Below are 25,702 nucleotides of genomic sequence, written 5' to 3'. Positions count from 1 at the left end.
TTCAGAATGAAGACAACGGACACCTGCAGCTACCACGTCGCCCTCAGGAACTAAGCTAGAAGCCTAACCACGAAACGAAGACCCCGCGCCTAGTACTAACTTTTAAAGAGCCAATTACTGAATGTCTCAGATTCGTACTGATAGCCTCAACAACAAACTTTCCCACTAAAGTTCCATACATCGTAATTTAGACCTAGTTCCCTTAAGAACCCCGCTTAATACTCAAAATGAGATTCTATCTGACTCCGCTCCGGTCCGCCCGGGAGAAGAGAATTAACGCCTACTCCAGCACAACGCCATCACAGAGTCCCGCGTGACATTCACCATCTTTCGCAGACCGCCGTCAAGACCCCCCTGCATACCACCAAAGCAGTACCCAGAGTAGCCCCGCCGACAGTGTCGTTAGCTCATAAGTGCCCTCGTCGGAGCGCGACCGCACCCACCGGGCAAGGATAAACCCGCCTGCCGGCAACGGCCGCAACTCCGCCGACAGCGTAATTAAATACATGCCACCAATACATCCAACCGAGGCACGCTGCCTTAAGCGCCTACCTTCGGCCAGTCAACTGCCCAGGCGGTCCCTAGCCACCCAGGTTCCTATCACCTACTAAATCCCTTCGGCAGCCCTGCTCAGGGCGAGGAAGCCAGCAACTATTGTCCACTTTCTACGAGTCCTCCAGTTGACTCGTAGATCCAAAATAGAGTTTACTCTCTCGAGTTCCCTAGCAACTCTGGTACGCTCAGCTTCGTACCGGGGACATATGTGAAGGACATGGTCCACGGTGTCATCGACCCTACAGTCCGGACAGAAGCCGGAATCAACCAACCTAAACCTTGCCAATTTATCCCTAAAGGCACCATGTCCAGAGAGGAACTGAGTGGTGTGCCGATTGGGGGATACCCAGCTAACCGCTCGCAATTCTCTAACATTGGGAAATATACCATGCGTATAACGACCTATCTTGCCAAGAGTCGAAACCTTTGTCTTCAATCTCACGCATACGCCCAGCAGTGAGAAGGCCTCCCTTCTTTGCATCATACCGCTGGCTACGTTCCGTAGCCAAAATATCTACAGATTTGATGCCCGCGATCACAGTTACTGCCTCTCGCGAGACAGTCCTGTAACCACCGACAATCGCTAACAAAAAAAGACGTTGGGCTCGTAATAGAATGTCTCTATAACATTGGTACCGCTATACAGTACTACAGTTAAGCTTGCACTCTATGCAAGAATGGTATATTATATAAAACCTTACGTAAATTTCTCAGTTTAAATTTAGGAATTAGATCTTAGCCTCTTAATCTTAGAAAACCGGATTCAAAATTAACAACATACCTCCCACCCACCATTTTTTTCCTGATAAACATAATTTACTCAGGTGGACTGGGATAGAATAATCCTTTTTTTATTTTAGTTCCATTTTTTCCATTTCACAGGAATAATTCAGAATATCATAATCGACCAGGGGATTTTTGTTGATAATTTGAAATGTGTGGCTGAATGATGGCACACTCTGGTGGTAATGACTTGTAACGCGTTATAAAGATTGATTTTGGAACTATTGCAGGGTTCTGCCCGTAATGTTAAAGTGATAATGGGAATGCTAAGTAAGAAGAAGAATTTTTGTTTGTAACGATTTTAGTGTAACATTGGACATAGTAGACGTAGGTAGGTAGTTAAATTGCAAGTTAAATGTTTTGTTGGTGTACATAACCTACAATAGTGTTAGGTTAGAAAAATTTTTCGCGTATAATTAACTATTGCTAACGTGATTGTTAGAAAAATATTTGTACTATACATTTACTCCTACCAATTTTTATAGATTTCTTTCATCATGTTAGTTAAGTTTTGTAGAAATCATTTTTGCTGTAATGGAAGTGCTGTCTACCTATCGTATATTAACAAAATCCATAAACTGACATGTATGAGATTTATTTCCAAAGAAACAAAGACCCAGTTTGAAGCCAACATAACGATGCCAAAGTACATTAAAGCTGCGATTAAATTTAAGGGACCACTTACTGTTGCGGAATACATGAAAGAAGTTCTAACAAATCCAGTGCTTGGTTATTACATGAATAAAGACGTTTTTGGGCAGAAAGGTGACTTCATTACTTCGCCAGAACTCAATCAACTGTTTGGAGAGGTAATTAATAGCATTTTTAAATGATATTTAATTTCAACCTATTCATAAAAATATCTGTTATTTATTAAAATGAATTTAACTGTCAATTTGTTACTCGCTGCTCACTGAAACTTATGTTAATTAATCTTGATAATTACCTGATACCTTATTTGTATTCTAGCTTTTCAAGATCATATTCCCTTAGTTCTTTTCTGATAAAATATATAAAGCAGCATTCATAAGATATTTAAATTTTAGTTTCTATCATTTATATTTATTTATTTTAAGTTAAATGTTTAACTGGGAAAACAGTAATGTTATAAAATTAGAGTAATAATGGTTTTTAATTAAATATTATTTCATTATTAGCAATCAAACATTACCTATTTACCTTATATAAGTAAGATATAGTCAAATCTATAACTTACCAGCTATGATCCTTCATTAAATTTATTAAGCCCTACCAATTTGTGTTGTTATGTTGTTAGCTTTTAACTACCTTTATAAAATATTGCTTGTAATCTTTGTACTTGTTGTTTGCATCACACATACACTAATAATCTATAAAAACTAACTTCAGGATTAAACTTTCAATGAAGATAATTTTTTTTAAGATTAATGTAATTTTTTTTAACAAAAACTCATACTCTTACAACTCTACTTTTAAGTTAATCACAGCTAAACTTTTTATTGTAATTTTTTAACTCTGAGATAATAATTGAACTAGGTGATTTCTTCTATAATTACATAGTTCTTATTTTACTCTCAGTTTAAGGTATTAATTAAAATTGTGTATTTATTCTTTTATAGATGATAGCAATTTGGATGATAAATGAATGGAAGAAGCTTGGTAGTCAAAAACCTCATTATATCGTGGAACTTGGTCCTGGAAGAGGTTCAATGATGGCTGATATCTTGCGGGTAAAATATTATCTTGAATTAAAATAACTGATCTGTACACTTACCTAATAATAGAAGTAATCTCTCCATTCAAATAACAGTTAGAATACTTAGTAACCAGCTTGTTCATAAAAAGATTAAGTAATTATTAGCAAATCATACTGGTCTATCTTAATGTATCAGAAGAATATCCGTTTGTTTACATTTATGTATGTAAGTTTGCTAATAGTGATATTTACTTAAAACTCAAAAACCACCGGACCAGTTTAAGTGATTCTGTTACCACTGTATTGAACTTTTGAGGCCGGTCTTAAGTGTAAATTTGTCCAAAACAGCTCCATCAATAGCTTATTATTTACATTTAAACAGTAAGCATGGCATATTTTGCTGCATTATTTTTAATATAATAATATTATTATTTTGATTCACTGACTAAATCAAATAGATGTTAACTTTAAACCTAAAAGATAAATTTTTATAAAAACTGATTTTTAAGGTATTTATTTTATTAAATCAATAAACGTTTTTGCAATATTACCTATAAAATAGAAGAATATCATTGCATCACAATTTTTATTAGTTGATGGTTGATGTAATCATTCGACTTGAGTACCATGTGTGTACTATATATTTAATTAAAGTTCAAACAACAACAAATTAACCACTAAACACAGTAACAGAAAAAACTAATACCTAAATTCAATTTTCATGGGAAAATTGTACTTTAGTCAGTACATAATTCTACAATTATAACAAAAAACAAAAAAGAAATAAAAATGGTAGTTTTTGTTTAGTTTTATTTGTTAGTTTTTATTTAGTTTTTGTTTTTTGTTATAATTGTAGAATTATGTACCAGCTGATGATATGGGATCCTGTGAAAGTCAACTTTTAGTATTAGTTTTTTAGGTTCTTCTGTTACTATGTTTGGTGGTTAATTTGTTGTTGTTTGTGGTTAATTTGTTGTTTGTGGTTAATTGGCGCAGTGGTCAGTATGTTGATGAATTATTTGAATTTTCAGAAAGTTATTAATTAAAGTTATACCTATAAATAATCCCTAAAATTTTTTTATATATTTGTTTGTATTTCAGGTACTTTCTGATTAAACAGAGGCCATCATAGCAGCATGCTGCAACTGTTAGGTTGAGGTTATGTTAGGTTAACCAACCGGGTTGGTCTAGTGGTGAACACATCTTCGCAAATCAGCTGATTTCGAAGTAGAGAGTTCCAACACTCAAATCCTAGTAAAGACAGCTACTTTTATATGGATTTGAATAATAGATCGTGGATACCGGTGTTCTTTGGTGGCTCTTCTTTCATTTTTATGTTTAGCCTCTGAGAATTACTTCAGAGGATGATATATATGAATGTAAATGAATTGTAGTCTTGTACAGTCTCAGTTCAACAATTCCTGAGATGTGTGGTTAATTGAAACCAAACCATCAAAGAACACTGGTATCCACGATCTAGTTCAGATCCATATAAAAATAACTGACATTACTAGGACTTGAATGCTGGAACTCTCGACTTCCAAATCAGCTGATTTGGGAAGACGTGCGTTCACCACTAGACCAACCCAGTGGGTTAGAAATGGTTGACCTGAAACTGTAGGAGACTACTCTTTACTACACTTGTACATATCATCCTCATTCATCCCCTGAAGCAATACCTGACGGTGATTCCCATAGGCTAAACAGAAAAAAAAGATTGAGGTTTGTTTGCTATCTACGTTGAAGAAAATACTTTTCTTAATAGATTGGCACTTATCGCAGTCAAGGTCAAGTTAGTCGGGCCAAAGTCTGTGCTCTGTGCAACAACAATGGATTATCATGATCACTATTTGTCACTGTCGCTGCATTTTTTTTGCATTGTTCCTGCCGTTTGTTTGTTTGTATGCTTACTAGTGAAATGAGTGACTGCGTGTTGATTTGGAATTTGCCCGAAACTTTAGAAGAAACTGTTTGTTTCCATCAGTTTAAAGGGTGTTTGCCAACATCAAAACAGTGTGTTAACAAACATGACATGTGTTTGTATTTTAGCCGCAAAAATATATTTTGGTCATGTAATACAAGACCATGCTGTAAAAACGTAGGCCTTCATGTGGACACTTGGTTTTCACGTAGCAGACTTCTGTTTTTGACAATTGTGCGATTTTTGTATTGGTGTGAAGAACTTACCTCCATATCATGGTGTGAGAAGCAGTTATATATGTTGCCAAATACCACTGTTGATTGGAATTATTAATGCGGGAAGTATGTGCTATCTCAGTGGAGAATAAAAATAAAGGTAAAATAGGAGGTTTAACCGTATTGTTGATATTGATAAAACTTTGTTTACCAAACACCAAAACAGTGCTGGGCAAATTATACTGCAACAGTGGGTTTTTGGTGGGTTATGTCGGGAAATGGGAGGAGGCTGCTTTCTTGTGAAAGTGCCAAATAGAAGTGTGAAACTCGGCTGAAACAAACTCAAGCTACATATTGAACCTAGCCCGACCATTATATCAGATTATTAGAAGGTGTACAGTTCTGATGAACTTGAAGCTAGATTCACACATTGTAGTGTTAATCACGAATACAATTTTGTGGTGGATCCTGAAGCTGGAGCTAATAGTCAGCAAATTGAACAAATGTGGGGGTCGGGAAAATGGCAGGACAAAAAAACATAAGGGCACAGCTCACTACTATTTAGATTCATATCTGTCTGAATACATGTGGCGATCAGTGGGCAGTGGCAATGTATTCAATCGGCTCCTCAGTGACATCATTAAGTTTTGGGACTCTGTTGAAGCACAAAAGTAGTTGTTAAATTTCAAAAATTTTGTGTAATATAAATAAAGACCTATACTGTGTGTACATGTTTGAGTTTTTTAAAAACATCCTTCCTTCTGAAAACAGGTGGCCTTTGTTTAATCAGAAAGTACTGTATTTCATTCAAAACTAAAGTAAAAAAGCTGTTGTTTCAATAGTTGTATGCGTTTTCTTTTTTACCATTATTTCAACATATAACAACAACATATCTCAACATATTTACTGTTTTGTGGGACTGTGCATTAAAAACGTAACCTATTTTAACAGAACTAAATGAATAAACTTACTTTTTATTTGACAGGAATTTATGTGAATAAAATTATACCTGTCATTTATGGATGTTCTCTATTTATGAAAAATAGGTTTTTTTTCTATCTACTCACTTATGATGAATATTACAAAAAAGTAAGAAAACAAAAAATTAAACTTCCTCCTCATTTGGTTAAATTTTTTAATTTAGAATCTAAGAATGCATTTTAGAAAAAATTCTAAATGATTAAAAGTTAAAGCGCAGAGTTACATATTATTTTAAAAGAAATCTTTTTGCAATTCTAAACTAGTTCCTTCCCTTATCTTACAGGAACAAGTTTTTTTTTTTTTTTGATTTACATGATATGGTTGAATTTTAGTAAAAAAATTTCAGCTGGCAAGAATCAAAACATTATCATTTTTATTAATCAAGATTTTTTTTTCAAATTTTGACTTGGGAAAACTCATTGGATCTGAAATTAAAAAAATTAATACATGACCATATATTTGATAGAAAATTGAATCTTAAGGCACTAGTGGCATGAAAAGCATTCATAGACAAGGTTTTTTTAAAAATAAAAATGGTGAATATCAGTTAATAGAGCAACTTAGTGAACTACAAAAATTTAAGCTGCAGAATGTTATTGAAAATTATTTTTTTACATTCTCATGTGTATTTCTTCTCTCCAAATTTGGGAGGTATAAAGAACACTGAGAAAGGTTCCATCAAAATCTTTTACAAATAGGATAGAGCTATTAAGGCAGACAAGATAAATCTATGATGAGTGACTATTGCTAGATTGTACAAAAAGAAGAAGACCTCAGTAAAAAATAAAATATAAATTTATCAGTTAAATAAACACCAATTTGGAAAATATTGGTGTAAATTTATATTTTATTTATTTTTGTCACTTTTAAAATGACAAAAATATTTTTAAAAAGTGATCTAAAATAAAATGTCACAAGTTACATAACAATTAAAATCAGTCGTTAAAGTTGTCCTATTATTTTTTAAATATCATGACTAAAATTCTGAGATTGCTAGAGAAAAACTGATTTAATTTTAAGATTCAGCATAAAAAATAGATTTTAGCTCACCTACTTGTATTTCAGTTGTTAGTTTTTTTATTAATTCAAGGCGCCAGTGTTTGGAAGCTTTGGAAAACCTTTGAGAGAAAAATTTATATTTGTTTGAACGTTAATCATTTAATATAATTTTGAAATAAATTTTGTTATGTTTAAAATGTAATTTTCTTATCTTAAAAATGTGCTATTTTAGATGTGGTGATTTCAAGGAAATTAGTAATTTTTATATTACAAAGTAAACATAGGGATGTAATTTAATGATATGTATAATAATATCTTACCTTGACTTAGAATTTTCATCTAAATAGATGCTGGTAACATATTCTTCTTCATACTGATATGATACTTATTGTGTAATATAATTGTACTTTTAGGTATAAAAATATTCTATCAGCTTGAAATGTGTGAATCCATTGAAAAGGCTAGTTAATAGTAATTTTATTATTTTAAGATTTACAATAATGTTATATTCTAATGGTGTGTTGCACTTAAAAAGAAATTGAATTTGGTATTTTATTTACTGATTTGTAATTATGATATTAAGGAACTTTATGCGGTAATGAAAATGAGTCTTCATTATTTCAAAGTGTATAGTAATATTTCCAAATTGCAGCCTCTACCAAAAATGATCACATTAAAAAAAAATACATGCAACAAAAAACAGCAATACAAAAAAAATAATTACAAAAAAAAACTATAAATAAAATTTGAACCTGGATTAAGGAAATAAATTAAATTTAAATTATTCAGAATTTATTGTTTACATTTAAAAATATCTTTATTATATGTGATGTCAAAGTAATAGTTTAATACCAGAAGATTATAACAAAATCAGAATAATTTATTTCAGTAGCTGAAACAGTAAACAGCAGTCTACAGTTTTAAAGTTTGACTTAATATTATAATTATTATTGAAAAACAAACCTACAATTAAAAAATTATGTAATTTTATTATTGTTTCGTCATTATTAAAAACATTTTAAAGAAGCAATCTCTGCAAAAGTAATCAACATTGTAGGGCGATATAAATGAAATGACTCATTTGATGGTTTGTAAAACATATATTTTTCAAATATGCTGATTACTACTTAAATGCTTTTACAGGAAATTTCTTGAAAGTTTGTTAATATACTGTGAAGCACAACACAGTTATTACATTGTTGTCCAGTTCTTCCTAAATATGTGATACCACGTCCCACCGAACACTAGCAACAGGATTTCATTATTTGTCATCTACATCAGTAGGAAGGAGATGCACAGAAACTTATCTTTTATAAAATCCGAATGCAGTATACAATGTCTGCACTTTCTCAACTCATAAGGGATTCATAGTATGTATATTAACAATAGAAAATAATATCTTTTTAATTAGTTTATAACCTAATATTTGTGACAGTTTGTTCCAGGTTTATAAAACACTTGATTATTTAGATGACTTAAGTTGTCATCTTGTTGAATTAAGTCCAGAAATGAGCAAATTACAAGCACAGAATTTGGAAGTTAATTTACAGAAGTGTGATGATGTTAATTCACAGTGTTTTCAAAAAGGTATTACCAAAAATGGTGTACCAGTTACTTGGTATAATCATTTAAAGTCAGTACCACCTGAATTTTCTATTGTTGTTGCTCATGAGTTTTTTGATGCTTTACCTGTTCATAAATTTAAGGTTAGTTAAAAATTTTGAATAAATGATCAGTTAATTTTAAGTAATTGTTATTTTTTTATAGATCAGGAACTTGAAGTTTAGAACATGTGATTTGTATCCCATAAATGTTGTTGAACAAGATCTGCATTCAGTATTGATGTTCTCATATATATTTTAATAAATGTGATTAATTGTGCATAAATTTATAATGATTACACGAATGAAAATGTTGAAATTAATTATTAAATAAATATATAAGTAAAATGAATACATTTATTAACAAAAAATATGTCTGATAAAAAAATTTATAATTAATTTTTTATTAAAAATTAAAAAAAATACTTATTGCATATAAATTCCCAATGATAATTACATAAAAATGTAATAAAAATAAATGTACCATTGTGTTTATAAAGATTATAAACAACTTTTTCATACGGTAATGATAAATTTGACCTACTTGGATTATATAATGATTGTATAAGTTTTATATTAAAAAAATAATGTTTAAAAAGAGATTCTCAAAATACTATACTTATTAAATAAAAAAGGAATTTAGTAATAGATTACAGTCAGTAGAGTTGATAAAATATTGAAAGAATTAAATTTAAAAAATGTAATAAAAAATTACATTTTTACTGTTTATCAGTAACTTGTTAAATGTTTTATATAGTAAATGGTCTTGATAGATCAGTTATAAATTAAATAATGTTACGGTTACAACTCTCTATAAATTCAAATTATTTTATTGTGTGTATATAAATTGCCTGGTATTTAATTACAAACATCCAATAAACATGGAACATAAAATAATATAAAAACTTCAACAGTTTCCATAAAAATATAGGATGCATATTGGAAATTGAAAATAATAATAAAATATATTTCTTGGGCATTGGCAATAAATAAAAAAAATTAAATTAAAATTAGTAGTTTTTTTTTATCTACAATTAATTTATCACATAAGCTTAAGACTTAAAACGTGTGTGGGAATATAATGTGGAATATTTCTAGCATATGAAAATTGCCAAGCCTGAAAGGATTCAAACTCTGGACTTTCTAGATGACATGAGCACTCTAACCCCCATTGAAGTGGTAAAACTTCAGTCGGTACATCCCTATAATCCCCCCAAAAAATGCAGTTTACAACATCTACCTAGCCTTTATTTATATAAATGATAACAAAGAATTTGTTAAATAACTTTTTTAACAAAGCGCGTAGTAGAAAAATATAAATAAAATCTGTCAAAAATAAATATAAGGAACGATTAAAAACAGGCAATAAATATTATATACCTTTATCCTACAATACATGTACTCCAAAATTAAAAAAAAGATAAAATATTTCATTACATTATATATAAAGCATGCAACAAAAATTTATTGATCAAGCAAAACGAGGTCCTGCTGTAAATTAATCTTTTTATCATTTCATGTGTTTGTGTTGCTGTTCATTCATTCAAATGTTTTTTCTGAGACTTTATGATATTTTTACAAAAGGTTCCTTTCTGTTAGGCAGAATGATGTAAATGCAGTGATTTTTCATTTCAAAATAATGATATTACTTTTCTTATACTGATAAGGGAAAGTTTTTATCACCCAAGCCCTCCAACATTAGTTTCCCTTCTACTCTTGACAAGACCTACTCTTATTCTTGAAGTCACCAACCATCTATGAATTAGATACCTTCATTTATTCCGTTTTTAATCCTGTTATTTGTCTCAGAGACTATCTTCTACTATTTTATTGTATTCTCAGAACATGTAGTAAGTACTTAATCTTGAATTTGTTTCTGGTAAACTTGTTTATTACTATTTTCACTTCAGACTTGATTTATAAATTTTATTTTTAATAAAAATTACAAAAAAAATGAAGATACATGACATCAGATCAAATTTTTAACAGTTATTGGTCATCATGTCTAGTGTCCCTGGAAACAGTGTTTAAAATATTCTTTATAGACGAAGACTATTTTTTCCACTAGCTGAATTTTTCAGTCAGTTATGACTGAAAATTCTGTATTGTTCTTTATTTTAATTTTCAATTTATTAATTAAATTTCATTTTACACATTAGCTAATAATAATTTAATTAATGAACAGTAGAATTTGATAAAGATAATTAGATCAGAGAAATTGCATATCTAATTTAACATTCATTGTCAATATATTCATTGTTGTGTCATGGAAGCGTGGACTACATTAGGTTTTGTATGTGCCTTTGTGTTTTGTTGTTTTTGACTATTTTTTTCTTTGGTTTTGGTTGTTTTCGGGTTTAAAATATTTCTGCAAGTTTCCTGTTTTTGTTTTGTTTGAGTTTTTTTTGTTTATAATAATATTTGTTAGATAGCTTATTATTTCAGGATAAATATTTTTTGTAAATTGAGAATATAACCTTTTCCTTTTTCCTGTTTAGCCTCCCTGAATTACCATTTAGGTATTATTTCAGAGCATATATGAGGATGATATGTACAAGTGTAAAAGAAGTGTAGTCTTGTACAGTCTCAGTTTGACTATTCCTGAGATGTGTAGTTAATTGAAACCCTACCACCAAAGTACTCTAGTATCCACGATCTAGTATTCAAATCCGTATAAAAGTAACTGCCTTTACTAGGACTTGAACGCTGGAACTCTCAACTTCCAAATCAGCCGATTTGGAAGTCACATTCACCACTAGACCAATCTGGTGGATTTGAGAATATAACTTGACCTTACCTATTCAAAATTTTCACCTGTTTTACATTTAATATCTTTTTTCATCTAATTTAAATATATGGTACCTTCTTCATAACTAAATAAAGATTATGTGGATTTTCTTTCATGTTTTTTTTTTTTACGGGTTATTTATATGAATTTGCATTTTTTATTGTAAATATTTTTTCTTGTACATTATTTTATTAATTTTTATAATTAAATTTTTGTTGAGAGTTTAAGATGGTGGGGGAGTCGGTCAGCAAAGGCAATCCCTCCTGATGTTTTTTAAAATGATATCATAATCAAATGTTTGGCGTAGTTATTTGTGTTCTGTGTGATAACGCATTTGTTTTCCAAATGGAGTATCCAGGTTGTAAGGTTATGTAATATTTAATTAGTTTTACTTACACTGATAAATTATACATGAAATAAAAGAGCAAATCAAGCAGTTTTTCCTAAAAGTTTTCAATGTGAGCATCATTCGTCACACGGTACACAACTAGCTTATAGCTTATAGGACGGTTCATCCCATACCTTAATCAGCAAGTCTGGAGTAATTGTTGCTACAGCTGTTTCAGTCCTGTGTCTCAAGTCAGCTAGGTCAGCTGGTAATGGTGGCACATACACTCGATCCTGTGTAATTAATCCTAGCGTTTATAATTAATCAATGTACATGAAACTTGAGAAATATTACTAAGCTTTAAAACCCTGATATTCATTTTGAAACAGCCTCTGTTACAAACCTAAAGTCACTAAATTTTATGGATCCATAGGGAATAATAGCTACATTGAAGAAAGAAATTAAGGAATTTAAGGAAATAAATGTTCTATGATTGAGCACTCATACGGTAAGGTTGTGCCTGGGCAGTATTGGCTTATCTTTAGTGATGGTAGAATATTTAAACTGTATTCAATGTTACGTGTATATGTTTGCCATTTAAATAATATAACCATAATAAGATATTCTATTGATTTATATTCTACTGATATTCTATTGATTGTTTATTTTTTACTCCAATTTGTTTTTCATGCTGACTTGAATATGTCTGTTCTACTTGTCTAAAAACAGTGCGCAGATCGAAAAGTATTATGTGCAGCAACTGTAGAGGTAATTTTCACCCACAGTGCATTAATTTTACTCAAGAAGAGGTTAATTTCATTGAACAAGAAAATAAAATTTGAAGGTGTGCCATCTGTGAAAATGAAAAAAGAGTGTTCCATAAAAGAACACTCAGCAATCAGCAATTGAAGATGGTTCAGTTACCATGAAAGATATTGTGGAGTTACTGAACAAAATCCGCAGAGAAAACCGCGAAATGGAGAGAAATTTGGGGTATAAGATTTCCACAGGGAAATTGGGGCACTACCAAAAAACTCAAAGCTCAAGAAGAAAAAATACTACCTCTCCTGACTAAGGTTGACGATCTGTCAGGTGAGCTAAGATCAGAAAACAATAATAATTTAATTTTCCTAAACAGAATAAGTGAACTTGAACAGTACTCTCATGCAAATAATTTAGAAATACCTGGTATTATACCTGAACAGAAAAATGAAGATTTAGATTTAGTAATTCAAACTATTGCTAAAGCTCTTGATTACTCGATATCTGAAAGCGACATAGATGTGTGCCATAGGCTGACTAACAGAACCCAAAAAAGACTAGCTATGATTATAATCATAGCTCACTTTACCAGAAGTTCTGTAAAAGATGGCATCTTAAATAGAAGGCCTATCAAGAGGTACTTCTGAAAAAAAAAACCTTGGGTTGCCAAATGATAATCCAATGTGTATAAATGTGAAAATCTTTCAACTGATCGTAGGAAAGTGTTTTCAATGGCAAGAGAATTGCAAAAGGAAAAGGGTTTCATAGCGGAAAAAGTTTTTTACGCAGAAGTAATGGTGCTCCTGTAATTGTGCTTACTTCAGTTGATGATGTCAATAAATTTTGTTAAGTTTTTATTATTCTTTTCTTTTTTTCTTTTATGGAAGATAAATCTATTTCTAATTCATCCAAATATAAGGAGCATGCATATTTTCAATATTTCTCCCTACAGATCGATTATTCACAAAATAATCCAATAATAAAAACTGAATATTTTACACTGTTAGTTCGAAATTAACATTTTTAACCCATACCTGAGTTAACGTTAACTAAACTGAATGGTTTAATTGTTATTATTATTAACTTTTAATTATATGACACACCAGAAATCTAAATCTTTTGTTAATCAGCAACTCATGAAGTTACAAATAATACTGATTTAGTAATATGAGTAATAAAGGGACTTTTACTCTTTCCTAATATTTCATATAATATTGTTGAATTAATAATTGTTTAAATATTTGATGTTAATAAAAACTAATATTTCAGCAATTGTGTAACTGTCCACTTTATTAAAGAACTGGAGGATCATATCTCACTTTCAAATGAAATAAGTACAGCAAAAAATGTGTATATGTAATTTAATAGGCATACAAGGAAGTCATGTGATGTCCACATCAATTTTTTTTTTAAATAAGCCTGTTAATACTTAATTTCAGACAGTTGTGTATATACATATACACAACTGTCTGTCTTTTCCATTCTGCAAGAGAATTATTTTCTGCTAATCCTGGACAAAAGTATTGATATTTTTTTAGCTAAGACATCCAATAACGTACTTGTATTGTTCTGTTTTGAGCAGCTTTTTCTTTAGTAGTATCATGTTGTGGTCCAACTTAAAGATAAAGCTCAGAAAATTGCTATAAAATACTTGTAATTGATCAAAAATATTGTAGCTTTATTGTTAGCTGAATAGTGTAATATTATTACAATATTGAATTAGTTTACTACATCTAAAACTGTTGCATCTGATTTAGTATAGTACTCATATAGATTTTATAAAAAACATGTTTAGAAACTAATTGTGTATTTATTACTTTTTAAATTATTATTTATGTGATGTGGATATTTTAACAGTTAATCATTAATTTTTTTATTTAATTAATTTTTTTATAGAAGACTAAGCATGGTTGGAGAGAAATACTCATTGACATAGATTCAAAGGATCCCAATGAGCATTCATTTCGTTATGTTATTGCACCTGGACCTACACCACATTCAAGGATTTTTGTTAAGGTAATTAATTACACAATCCTGCGATGGTTGTGTTTTTTTAGGTTTTGATAATTGATTCTTATGTATTTTTTAGCGCTGAATCCAAAAGTAACTTTCATTTTTCCATCACGTCAGGATTTTTCACAAAACGCCATTTTCAAAATTTGTAAAAAGTTAAAAATTGCGAATAGAATAAAATAAATATAAAACAATTTTTTTGTAATAAATGAATATAAATATATTCTCTTTTTTGGCTTATACTACTATGCAGTCTTATTGCTAAACAGTTGAGTGATCTGAAGAGGAGGGTGTGTGGGGTTGTTGACCCCTTAATTTCTAGTGATAATTACTACAAAATAAACCTGATCTCTATTATAGGGCATTTTTAAATTATTTTTTTTAAATTTATTTAATTATTTTTATAAGGTACGTCATGACTTTGGAAATCACTCCCCCTCTTCACCCACCCTTAATGACAAACTATGTAAAATACTTAATTTTATTCCATGTGTCTAAGTTTCTTTGTACAGCTTATACTCTGATTTACACTTTTCCTTCTACGTTCTCTATAGAGTTCGTCTTGATGTAACATCCAGCAGTAGTCTGCCATCATTGTAGTCGTCCATTTACCTTGATACCTCCTTTCCATTTCTGTCCTGATGAAGTCTCTCACCCATCTCTAACAGCAACCAGATTTTCAGGAAAATTGTTCACATGTGAATTTTCAAGCTCATGGAACAGCCTAAACTTTTGTACTTCTGCAACCTGTTCTCGAATGATTTGAAGTTCAGATCCTTCTTATTGCTCAGAAACTTGGTTACTATGTCTTTAAAGGCTCCCCAGGCTTTTTTTCTGCAACTTCCATTTGTTTCGCAAAATTATCATCTTTGAGAAGTTTTTTAATGTCAGGACCAGTAAAGACATTCTCTTTCAGTTTGGCAGGTGATAAAGACTGGAAATTCTGCACAGATGAATTTCAAACATTTACCTTATTTTAGTAAGGCTTTGAAAAATTGCTTTCTCAACCTAACTTTATATACAGAGGTGGAAGGAGAACTTTATTCAGATCCATGAGAGCTTTTTGGAGCACATTTTTGGTTCCAGTTTCTAATGAAGCTCTTTTTGGCCAATCTTTCGTTATCCAATGATTTTCTCTGTCTCTGTTATCCTAATCACCCAAAAAACAAGGAAACTTTGTGTATCCTCCTTACTGTTCTAGGAGCATCATGTTATTTTGAGACCGCCATACATAATCCACTTATGATTGTCGTATTTAATGTTATAGATAACAAATTCTAAATTGTTGTAACCCTCTTTTAAATGGACAGAATGTCTGATGGATATGTGTTCTCATTGTGAAGAAAGACAGCTTTGAGGCTTTTGGATGAACCTATGAACACTCCAATCGGTACTGTCGTATGGAATGTTAAATCGAGTCAAAAGTCCACATACATCAGAGTAGAAGACTAATTCTCCTTCTGAAAAATATGAAAGAAAATCCTTTTCTCTGTACATGATTTTCTCTGTAAAATAAATGTCATGACATCACTCTGAACTTCATGAACTTGTTAGGAGGACTATTCTCTGCCAAAAATAAATAATAAATGACATGACTATTAGTAGTTTATATCTTAAAAAAATATGTTGTATTTATTTAAATATACAACAATATATAGATAAATACTTCATTAAAAAGAAATTAAATTGCATTTAGGTAATGAATGACTGCCTGATTTTCATTTTATAAAATGAAAAACTGACATGGTACAGATTAGTTTTAATGTCACTGCAAGAAATATGGTTTCTGAAACCATCTACATTTTTATTGAAGTTTTCAAGAGGGGTTACATCACAAGTTTATTGGAGTATTGACGCATTTAATTACATGTAGTAATATGTATAAATCCATTTTGGACATCTCGCACAGTAAACCTTATTTGTCTTTTTCCTCTTTGTAATTATGTTACTGAGAACAAATTGGAGAACTCTTTGATAAGTATGTGATCAATCGTGTATTTTTTTTTACATTAAATCCCTTATATTCTATCTACTTGAGAATATTCATCCTTAAATGTCTGGTACCCGAATCTTATTTCAATGACACCATATTCTCTTGTGCTGTGCAATTGATAAATTCCCAGTTTAACTTCTGTCTTGAGATTAGTATCAATCTCTTCACCATGATTATTAATGGAATATTGATAGCAACAGGCATTGATGTAATATTACATTTTCACATTTGTTGTTAATAAGTGTTAGTGATAATGTTATTAATACTGAATTAATATTAATTACTGATAATTTTTATTAACAAATTGTTCTATTTTTGAGTTTTAAAAAAATTGGCAAAATAGCATACTTAGAATAAAAGAGATTTAAAAGACACAAAGTTAAACGAATAAAGAAATGAAAAGATTGATTGAATTTAAAAATAAACTGTTCACAGATTTTTTGTTAGGTAGATATTAATAATATATTTATTATTTTTATTTTTTATTATACAAAAATCAATTTGTTTATCAATGGCTAAAACTCTTAGGGATTTGTTTAGTTAATTAAAAGATAACTTTTAAGGAAACTGGTTTATTGTAATTGTTGTGATTGGTCAGTTCTGAGAACATTAATAGACTGGAAAATTTATAGTAAAAATAAAAATAAACTAAATATTTGCAATAAATCCTAAAATGGCTGTATTTCAGTACGGTTATTCAAATTGTTGGGTGAAAAAAGTTGAAGTCACAAGAACATCGCATCTACTGTGGGAACAAAAGAATCTTTGCTCAACCAATATAAAATGTAAAAAGTGCATTTGCTAAATGTTATGTTCTATACACAGTAGATACGTCAAGTTAAATAGCAGTTTGACTTGAACCATGCAGGTGTTTGAGATAGTAACCAGATAATACAAATTGTATACTTTCTTTCTGGTTATGAGTCATTTGTTTGGTTTGGCAGGCTTTTCCATTCCTTGTTCATTGTTCTTTTAAATCAAAGTTGCAATTAATGAATGAATGTAATTTATTTTTTATTATTTATTTCTGTTTAGGAATCTGAAACTAGAGATGAAATAGAAGTAAGCCCAGAGTCTGGCGTTATTATGAATGAATTAGCTGTGCGACTTGAACAGTATGGTGGGTTTGCTTTGATCGCTGATTATGGTCATAACGGTACATTAACAGATACATTCAGGGTTTGTACATTATTCTATTATATTTAAATTATCTATAATACTTGTTAGTGATTATTTAGTTTACTTTAAAAGCACATTATTTGGTATTTGTTTGTATTATATTATGGACTGTTCAAATATTTTAAAATAATTTTATGGACTTTTGCATAAATGATGGAGCTTTGATTTCCTTAAAGTTAACTCTTAGGTTAAGTCATCTTTCTTAATAGCTCTGTATTTCTGAAAGCAGTCCTAAAGCACATTTTTATTTTATATATTGTTCCATCATAAGTTTTTCGTTTTATCTTGCTTATAATTAAAAACCTTCTTTTTTCAACAAATGTCTCAGCTAAAAAATCTCCAAGAGTAAAATTAAATGTGATTTGAGGGAGCACAATCATTTTATGCATCTTCTTGCGGGAAACTTGAATTAGTATCTAATTGTTTGTTGTATTATCATGGTGAAGAAACCAAAGGTTATTTTTCACAGACCAGGGCTTTTTTCTCACCCTTTTTACTTCCTTGTACAAAGTAAAGGAAGTATTGTGATTGCAAAAATAAATCTCGGTTTTCAGATTCATTGGAAATATCCATTTTGACTAGTTTCGGCGTGATGTGTGTACGTATGTATCTTGCATAACTCAAAAACAATTAGCCATAGGATATTGAAATTTTGGATTTAGAACTGTTGTAGCATCTAGTTTTGCTCCTGTTTTAGTTGCAATCAACTGAACCAAAAGTGTCCAAAAAAAATCCCAACTTTTTCTTAACTGCAGTAATTTGCCCCCATTGAGAGCTTTTCATTTATATATAAGTAGTACTTATTCTCACTGGTTCCAGAGTTTTAGCCAAATCAAATTTTAATTAATGAAATATTTGAATTTTATAAGGGGAAAGCACATCGATTCAAATCAGACTTTATCTCTCTTTTTCTTATTTTTAACTTTTTTTTTATTTAAATATATTGATTTATTAATAATTATTAACCTCTGATTGTAAAAAAAAAAATGTACAATAAATATAAATTCAACAATAAAAACAAAAATATCAGAAGTTATTAATGAAATAAAATTTTATGTACTTTTTATTTTAAAAATATGTGTATGTAATTTAATAGGTGTACAAGTAAGTCATATGGTGTCCACAGATTTGGTGAAACATCTGATTTTTTTTTTCATATTTTTCATTTTTTTTTTCAATAGTTTAAAAAACATAGTATTAAATTGATATAAGACTTACATTTATTTAAATAATAATAAAGGGACTTTTACTGTATCCTAATGTTTCAGGTAAGATTGTTGAATTAATAATTGTATAAATATTTGATGTTAAAAAAAAACTAATATTTTAACGAATGTGTAACTATCCACTTTACCTAGTACTATTATCTACTCTTATCTACTTTCTCTACCTAGTCCTTTATGTACCTAGTACTATACGTCATTTTTATTACACTATTAGTATCTTATTCTACTATTTTATATCATACATACTTGCTTAAAATTTATATAGCATCATAATAAATAAATAAATAAAAAAATTGTGTATAAGATTTTTAGTAAGAAATATTTTAAAAGAAATAATCATGATTGCAGTTTTTATTTAAATTATTTTTTCTATATTTTAATGAAAAAAAATATATAGCTTTAAAAGATTCATTTCTTCACAAAAATTCACTCTCAACACAGGAGCACTTGAATTAACACCATCATGATCACTACTGCCAAGTGAAAATAAAATGTTTTCATTATTTGATTTTTACTCCCAAAGGATATCATTTTCAGTTCTATCTAATATATTGCTAATGCAGAATCTTTTTAAATCCTTGTCTAATGCTAATTGGTGTTATCAATCTCTCTGACTTATTAATCCATTTTTATTACAAGCTCATGGAATGATTTTTTTATTCTTCCAGTAGGAGTTAGCTTATCAATAATTATTCACATTCAACAATTATAATTTTTTTTAAGTTTATTTGTAAAGGGTTGTTCACAACTACTTCCAAAACATACAACTGTGAAGTTATACCATAACTAAATCTGTGTTTTTTTTTTTCTTCCGATTTAACATTTTCACTCAAATGACCCCTGAATGCATCTAATATTAACATGGATCACTGTGTTCTAAGATCTAAGTTTCTGGACCAGAATGTTTTAAGCCAATCTTTGACCAAAGACTCATCCATCCAACCTTTTTCATTTACCTGTACAATAATAGTTTTTGGTAGTGTTCTTTAGACAACATTTTTCTTTAAAATCGCAAATGGTAGCAATTTTGATCCATCAGATAACACACACTGCATAACAGTCATTTCTGCTTGTAATTAACATAATTTTTTCACCTTTTGCATTAATTGTTGTGTTTGTAGGCATATCAAAAAAAAAACTGGGAGTTTGATCACTAGTGGATAATTGTGTACTATCTATTCTCACTGTTCAATGTTAGACATACCTTTGATGTAATAATAATTAAAATTACTGTATATATTCTATTATTATAATGTACAGTGGAATTTAAAAATTCTTGGACATAGGTTATTTTAAGAATGTATAAAATGTTTTTCTGTATGAATAAATGTAATTTATTATTATTTATTTTTTAAGGCATATAAAGGTCATCGCCAACATAATCCACTAGTTGAACCAGGTTCTGCTGATTTGACTGCTGATGTTGATTTTAATTATTTAAAACAAAATACATTAAATAAGTTGATTTCTTTTGGTCCGGTAACACAAAGAGAATTTCTATTGAGGATGCATATTGATGATAGATTAAAGGTAAACGTTTTAATATAAATAATGATTAAATTAACAATATTTGTATTAGTGTCAGTCAGCAGAATTTAACTTTGCTTACTATTATATAATTTGCTGACACATAAGTTTTTGAAGTTCATGCGTCTTATGTATTAAAGAATATTTTACAGAATGGTATTTATTTTTGAATGCATGAATTCAGTTATGATTTTGTGGATTAAAAGAAAGCCAAGGGGCCATGCCCCCCTGGAGGTTAAAATGGTGTATTATTTTTAAAAAATAAATAATATCTTTATAATGAAATAAAAATATAAGAAGTTTTGTGATTTTTTTATGCTAAAAAGAAATTATCTGACTACCCTTCAGTTTTTGTGTGAAATTTTCCACAGCTTGTATAAATGGGGCCCCAAATTAGAATTTTGTCTACGACCCCTGATTACTTAAATATTTGACAGGTTATTCATAAATTTAAAGAAATTTGGAATAAAAACATACATTCAGTTCTTTTATTGCTGCACCTGTAATTACAAGATAAAACTGACAACATGTAAAGAAAATTCTACTGGTTTATTTTCAATAAAAATTATTTGAAAACTCATCCTAGAAGGAGATTAAGTTCAGCATATTTAATTTTATTTACTTTTTTACTTTCATATCCACTTATGGATAATTACATAAGCACTTACATAATTATCATTATTACTTTGTCAAATATCTAAATCGCACATGTATATACTTCAGTAGTAAAAATTTTAAAAAAGTAAAAGTTAGGCCAGTATGATGTCTGTGCATCTAAGGTACAATTGATTATCACTGTTATTAAAATATGAATGAAACAGTATATTTATTTAAATTTTCTTAGTTCAAAAATAATAATAATAATAAATGAAAAATAGTAGTATCTTTAGCATTTACGTCTCTATTGTCAATGTTTCGTAAAATAGTGATGCCTTCATAAGCTCTTGCAAAACAAAAATTAAAAATAAATTGTTTTAATTAACTTTAAAAAATATCATTTTTGGACCAATATCATTATTTTTTTATTGTATAGGAAGCTCCTCTGGCGGTCACATTGTGATTTTTTCTAGTAACTTAAGTGGAATATTTAAAAGCAAAAAATTCCACCGACTATAGACAATTTAGACATGACTTTGAAGATGAAGTTGTGGCAGTTACAAAGTATTAAATTATTATATCACAGTGGAGTACAGTATATCATTCTAATGTTTAGAGTATCTTCTTAGGAAAATTCAAGAAAATTATAAAAAATAATTATAAAAGAATAAATAAAACACATTAGACTTGATTGCAAAACTGAAAAAAAATATTAGAAAACACGGAAGAAGAGAAATCATTAGAAGGCTGAAAATGTGCATTTGCGCATCTGCATCATAAAAGGGGTAATAAAAAAGGGTTAGTAAATGTAAATGAATATCCCTTTCATTGATGACATACAAGATTTTATCATGAGACTTATTAACCAGAATATAGGTTAAAGTCGATAATGATCTGGGAGAGTATCAAGGCAGGTCATGTGCAGAACAAATTTTGAATTTAAAATTAATCATCAGAGATAGAAAGAATAGAAATATAAATCTTTTATTTTTTTTGTAGACTTCAAGAAAGCTTGAATTTATAAAAACAAGAAATCATTATTTGGTATTTTGAAAGAATTTGGGATAGATGATAAGACTTAAGCAATAATTAAACAAACTTTAACGAAAACAAAATCTAAAATTAAATTGATTGGTGATTATTTCCTTTGTTTGAAATTAAAACAGGAGTCTTGTGTATTGAAAAAGCAAACTGATTAAATTGGCATATGAAAATCAAAATCTAGGGATCAATTATTTGGTGTTGCAGATATTTTAGGAATTTTTCAGAAAATGTTGAAACAACTACAAAACAAATAAACTTATAAAAGAAATAACAGGAAAAACTGCATTCAGAAAAATTACTTTGAGCAGGAATATGCTTTGAGTAAAAAATCTATGACCAATATAAAACCTTTACCAAAACATTAATGCAAAATATAGAAAGATCAATGAATAGAAAAATTTAAATATTTTGGGGAAATTTTCCAAAAAATGTACTGGAAGAAGGAGCTAATAAAACCCACTGCCTGAAAAAAAATTGAATTAGCATTTCAATTGACAAAGGATATGTACAGTTAAAAAAAAACAATGTCTATAAAAAGGAAAATTATACATTACAATGCAGTTTATTAAACTGGTATAAAAGAAAAAGGTAGAGAACAAAAGACAGAAACAATTTAGTGAAAGAATTCTGGGGGAAGAAAAAAAAGAGAAGAAGAAATAACAAAGTTATTTCATGAGGTCCAAAAGCGGTCAAAATCTGAATTGAAGAAGAAAACATATTCTTGCCTTTCCATGAGCCTGTAGCTTGGATTTTTGTAGATGTATCCATATTTTAAATAAAAGTAAAATTTATGTATGAAATCATTTTTTAATAACTTCACAAATAAAATTACACTGAAAAGTAAAAAGTGATGGTTTTTTAACCTGCTGCTGCAGGTTAAGAGTTAGTAACTTGTTTTAAATTAGCTACTGGACATTCTAATATTTAAAGAATATGTGAAAGTGTTGCTTTTTAATCTTTAAGTTTTTTCATTACCCATTTTATTATTTTTTATGCCTATTTTATTTACCCTTTTTTAATATATCACTGCCAATAGAAAAATAATACATCCATTATTTTTTTTTATAATTACTTACCCCATATGTAATCCTAAGGGACTGTGCAGTGGATGAATCTCCATTATTATTATCATACCTACTGATATAATTTCAAAGGAGACAGTGATTTCTTTAACAAGCAGGATTACATTGATATATGAGAATGTTTTCGTTGTAAAATACTGTTAGGACATTTTTTTAAGTACTCTTAAAGCTTTCTTAGAGTTTCCTTTCTCATTTTCAGTATTAAGTCACTTTTTGCTTTAAAGAGTAAAAAAGAGTAACACCTACACCAAACATTAATTGCTTATAGTTCATGGGGGTGGTGGTCGTCCATTCTGACACTTGTCTCATCATGGATGATTGACCTTTACTGAATGATATACATTCCTGACACATGGCATTTGATCAATACCTTTGCACCAGTGTTTCGTGAATTTTAATAAGTTTTATGTTTTAGTTCATAAAAAATGTGTCATGGAATGCATTTTTTCATGGATGTAAACTAACAAAACTGTACTTATTTTAATGTGTTGATACCAAGGGCTAGAAACTTTTATTGTACATTTGAATGGTAGTGTTATCTAATGTAGGAGGGATTATATTTATTCCCAACACCTGATTAATGAATTTTAAAAAAATTTGTAACACCAGATTTGTTAATGGACATGATTTTTTTAATATTGTTTAGTAAAGCTGTTTGGATTAAAAGAATAGCAAAGAATAGAAATAAAGTATTAACAACAGAACTCTTGTAATATTCTAATTTTATTGTTTTCATTTCCAACAGTTTTATTATAATTTTTTATAATGATTCAAGATTGACAAGTGATCTCATCCTTGCCAGATATTGTTAGTTCCTTTTGTTCCATCAAATACCATTAAACCATATTTGTTTTTTTTATTTTCTATCAAATTTTATAAATAAAATATTTGTTGTATTTTTAAATTCTTATTGCATGTGACATTGTAATATTTATTATGTTACAGATGTTATTGAAAAATTGTCCTGATGAAGAAGCAAGAAATAGATTAATAACTGGTTATAAAATGATGATGGATCACAAACAGATGGGAGACCGATTCAAATTTATATCATTTTTTCCAGCTGTTGTTAAACCTTACTTAGAAAAATTTCCTGTTACCGGTTTTGGCATATGAAAATTTACCAAATTGTTTCTTTTCAAGTTTAGATATATTTTTGTTTTTATTGTTAAATTATTGTAATATTTTTAGTAAATATTAAATAAAATATTTATACTTTATATTATTAATCACCATCTTGTTTACCAACTCTCATTTAGCATAAAAATATACTATGCTTTCCCTTCTACTTACATAATAATTACTTAAAAGTATACTATAGAAGGAAAAATGAGCAAAAATATATTAACATATAGCGAACCTGGTTGTCATTCATAAGATATTGAGTTATCGAATCTTTAATTAGACTCCTCTTAGTTGTTATATTCATTGTAGTTGAAAAACAATTTCCTGATCGGTTTCATTTGTTACTTGATGAAAAATATTACATACAAAACAAAAAATATTCTCATAAGGACTTAATCGTCCACATTATGGATGTGGCTCAGTAACTGAAGGGCAGCCTTGAAGAACTAAAAAGAGCAACAAAAGCTGTACACAAGCATGCCAAAAAAACTTGTTGAAAATTGTTGGCTCATTTTTTAATATTTATTATAAACTGGTACATATCACTTTGGTCTAGTGTACTGTTTCTAAATAAAATTCAAAATTTTCTTTTCTTTGTTTTATTAAACATATTATACACCATTTTGTTCAGAATGAAAATCTCTACAAGTTTTTAACGTTTTTTGTGTTTATTACCATTTAACAAAGTTATTGTACATCAAACATAAAAAGCAGGATTTTTTACCCCAATTTATTGATTTTCACTTGATTTCTCTAAAACTACGTCCATGGAAGCATTAAAAGAAAAAGCATTCCTATTCTGACTGATATTTATTGTTATCCTATATTTAATCACTTAAAAACAGTAAATTTTAGAAGTATTAATTAATTTACTTAGACTATATTAACTGTTAAATTAAAAATTCTTATTAAGGACATAATTGATAAAGAGTTCTATGAAGAACTCTACTATGAATTATTTAATTAATTTTGCTGGTAATAGTGCTGACATAAATGACATACTGTAAGTAAGCAGTAAAATTGGATGCAGTTATGAAATTGACCTATTATCCACTCTTCCCTAACACTGTGATTATATTCTAACAATTGAAAAATGCACCTAAACATACACTGCAATAAGTTCTCAATAAATCATCATAAAAAAATATGCAATTAATACTGAACAACAGCTTGTTCTCTATATATTAGTTTATAAGAACTTACCAAACCACAATAAATGAATGATTACATTTTCAAGGAAAAACAAGAAACACATTTTTTGCAATCTTTTCTATACATAATTTTTTCCTTGTTATATTTATTTTTGAC

General features: G+C 29.1%; 1 protein-coding gene across 1 annotated transcript; it reads left to right on the top strand.

Annotated features, from left to right (window-relative positions):
- Positions 1-1,510: 1,510 nt before the first annotated feature.
- Positions 1,511-24,498, top strand: LOC142327550 (protein arginine methyltransferase NDUFAF7, mitochondrial). Its single transcript, XM_075370706.1, has 7 exons — positions 1,511-2,147; positions 2,937-3,047; positions 8,575-8,835; positions 14,505-14,624; positions 17,650-17,793; positions 20,376-20,549; positions 24,215-24,498. Exons 1-7 carry the CDS (start codon positions 1,836-1,838, stop codon positions 24,383-24,385), a joined length of 1,293 nt encoding a protein of 430 aa, XP_075226821.1. The 5' UTR covers positions 1,511-1,835; the 3' UTR covers positions 24,386-24,498.
- Positions 24,499-25,702: the final 1,204 nt, after the last annotated feature.

This window comes from Lycorma delicatula, chromosome 7 (assembly GCF_047948215.1).
Source record: "Lycorma delicatula isolate Av1 chromosome 7, ASM4794821v1, whole genome shotgun sequence".
NCBI lineage: Eukaryota > Metazoa > Arthropoda > Insecta > Hemiptera > Fulgoridae > Lycorma > Lycorma delicatula.
The sequence above is the reverse complement of the archived record's forward strand: the minus strand, read 5'-3'. Positions and strand labels throughout refer to the sequence as shown.

Coding starts and splice junctions, on each gene's coding strand:
- LOC142327550 (XM_075370706.1), top strand. CDS start 1,836: ATGTTAGTTAAGTTTTGTAGAAATCATTTTTGCTGTAATGGAAGTGCT. Junction 2,148..2,936: donor TCAATCAACTGTTTGGAGAG/GTAATTAATAGC, acceptor ATTCTTTTATAG/ATGATAGCAATTTGGATGAT. Junction 3,048..8,574: donor TGATGGCTGATATCTTGCGG/GTAAAATATTAT, acceptor AGTTTGTTCCAG/GTTTATAAAACACTTGATTA.